The sequence below is a fragment of the Palaemon carinicauda genome, chromosome 34, assembly GCF_036898095.1.
Source record: "Palaemon carinicauda isolate YSFRI2023 chromosome 34, ASM3689809v2, whole genome shotgun sequence".
Classification (NCBI taxonomy): Eukaryota; Metazoa; Arthropoda; class Malacostraca; order Decapoda; family Palaemonidae; genus Palaemon; species Palaemon carinicauda.
The window spans coordinates 39,487,688-39,490,187 of NC_090758.1; the positions used below are offsets into that span (position 1 = coordinate 39,487,688).

At 47.5% G+C, this 2,500-nt stretch overlaps 1 protein-coding gene across 1 annotated transcript in view; it reads left to right on the forward strand.

Moving 5' to 3' along the window:
- Nucleotides 1-720, forward strand: part of LOC137626829 (proline-rich protein 36-like) — a 2,031-nt gene extending 1,311 nt beyond the window's left edge. Inside the window, exon 1 of the mRNA XM_068357818.1 lies at nucleotides 1-720. This exon is cut by the window's left edge and continues 1,311 nt beyond it. Within this exon, the coding sequence (XP_068213919.1) occupies nucleotides 1-720 (720 nt within the window).
- Nucleotides 721-2,500: the final 1,780 nt, after the last annotated feature.

The window sequence follows — 2,500 nt, forward strand, 5'->3', positions numbered from 1 at the left end:
GCACCTCACAAACAACTCATACACCTCTCCAACACCCCATCCACCTCTCAAACACTCCATACACCTTTCCCACACTCCATGCACCTCTCAAACACCCCATACACCTCTCCAACACCCCATGCACTTCTCAAACACCCCATACACCTCTCCTGCACCCCAGGCACCTCTCAAACACCCCATACACCTCTCCAACACGACATGCACCACCTCAAAAATCCCATACACCTCTCCTGCACGTCAGGCACCTTTCAAACACCCCATACATCTCTCCAACACCTCTTGCACCTCTCAAACACCCCATACACCTCTTCAACACCACATGCACCTCTCCCACACCCCATGCACCTCTCAAACACCCCATACACCCCTCCAACACCCCATGCACCTCTCAAACACTCCATACACCTCTCCAACCCCCCCCCCCCCCCGGCACCTCTCAAACACCCCATACACATCTCTTGCACACCAGGCACCTCTCAAACACCCCATACACCTCTCCAACACCCCCCATGCACCTCTCAAACACCCCATACACTCTCCTGCACCCCAGGCACCTCTCAACCACCCCATACATATCTCCAACACCCCATGCACCTCTCAAACACTCCATACTCCTTTCCCACACTCCCTGCACCTCTCAAACACCCCATACACCTCTCCAACACCCCCATGCACCTCTCAAATATCCCATACACCTCTCCTGACTCAAGAAGTCTCTGAACCATTCTGAACCTGTCGCTACTCAACAAGTTCATAATAAACTGCAAGTTCTGAATGTTAATCCTTCTGAACATATGGACCTTGTTCCAACTAAGGGTGTTCGTAGTCTTGTCAGACCTGAAAGGTGTCCTCTGGAACCTTCCAGTCAACCACCCCCCTTCCTCCTGCCTAGGATTCATGTCACGGAGAGTAACATTCATCCTAGAATAGATACGTATCAGACTCACAGTCCTAAGTATCTTGATAGTGATGACCCGGTTCCTGGGACATCACAGATGCAAGATATGCTTCTAGAAGTCTTGACTTTCTCCAGCTCTCGGGTTTCGATGGCTAAAAAACCATCGAAGCCCTCAGTCACATCAGCTCCTTTTTCCCTCGGGAAGTTAAAAGGAACTCGCGAGGTCTGTCAGGAGATTCAGCTAATCGATCAGATTCCCAAAATGCTAACAAGGAAAAGTGCTAAACTTTCCCCAGTTCGCAATAGTGACAGACCTAGTGCAAAGTGCACATCGGAAAGATGCGTTAAGAGCCTGGAGAAAACACGCATCAAACGCTTGAAGAGATAAAAAAAGACTGAGACTTGTCCCTCTTTAATCTCTTCTTTAACAAAAGTTAAAACACGAAAGTCCCAGGACTCTGCTGGTCCTTTCGTGGGCGGGGGAGCACCCTCCCCACAGATCAGACTCCCTACGTCTGAGCTGGTACACCGAAGCGATAATAAGACGTCACAATCAAACGTCTCGTACAGTCTTACTGATGTTACCCATCCTTTTCCTAAAGGAATGGCACCTAACATCAGTTCATTTACATTTGATCCACGATGTGACGGTGGATGTTCTATCACGGTCCAAGGCGATAGAGTTGGAATGGTCCATGGACGCAGACATATTCCCTCCCAAATGGGAACAAGTCCTGGAACTGCAGTTCGACCTTTTCATCATGAGCGTCTTCAAGAAACTACCTCGCTAAATAGCCCCATACGAGGATCCTCTAATGGGTCTGATAGACTAGATGAGGCCGGTCCTAGCTCCGATCCTAGGTATATTTCCGAAGGTTCAGAAATTAACTGCCTTCGGTTTATCACAGAGAACCCAAACCCTTCATTTCATAAATTTCTTGCTCTAGCGGTTAGAAAAAGGTTTGGGATCTCAGAAGGCAATATAGAATTCTTAGAAGAATACAAGGCTAAGTCTACTAAAAGACAATATGAGTCTTCCTGGAAGAAGTGGGTGGGATTTGTTAAATCAAAAGGACCGAAAGAAATTTCTATGAACTTCTGTCTGTCCTTCTTTGTCTACCTTCATAGCCAGGGGTTGGCGGCCAATACGATAAATACGTGCAAATCAGCCTTGACTAGACCTCTCCTATATGCCTTCCAAGTGGATCTGGCAAATGAAATCTTTAACAAGATTCCGAAAGCATGTGCTAGACTTAGGCCTGCAGCACCACCAAAGCCCATCTCTTGGTCTTTGGACAAGGTCTTACATTAGGCCTCATCGGTGAACAATGAAGATTGTTCTCTTAAGGATCTAACCCAAAAGGTTATTTTCCTGTCCGCAATAGCCTCTGGGGCTAGAGTTAGTGAAATAGTGGCTCTATCGAGAGATGAGGGCCACATTCAGTTCACAGATTTAGGAGAACTCAATCTCTTCCCTGATCCATCATTCTCGCTAAAAACGAGCTACCCACTAAGAGGTGGGGTCCCTGGAGAATCTGTCCTCTGAAGGAAGATGTCTCTCTATGTCCTGTAGAGTGTCTAAAGGTCTATCTTCGTAGAACT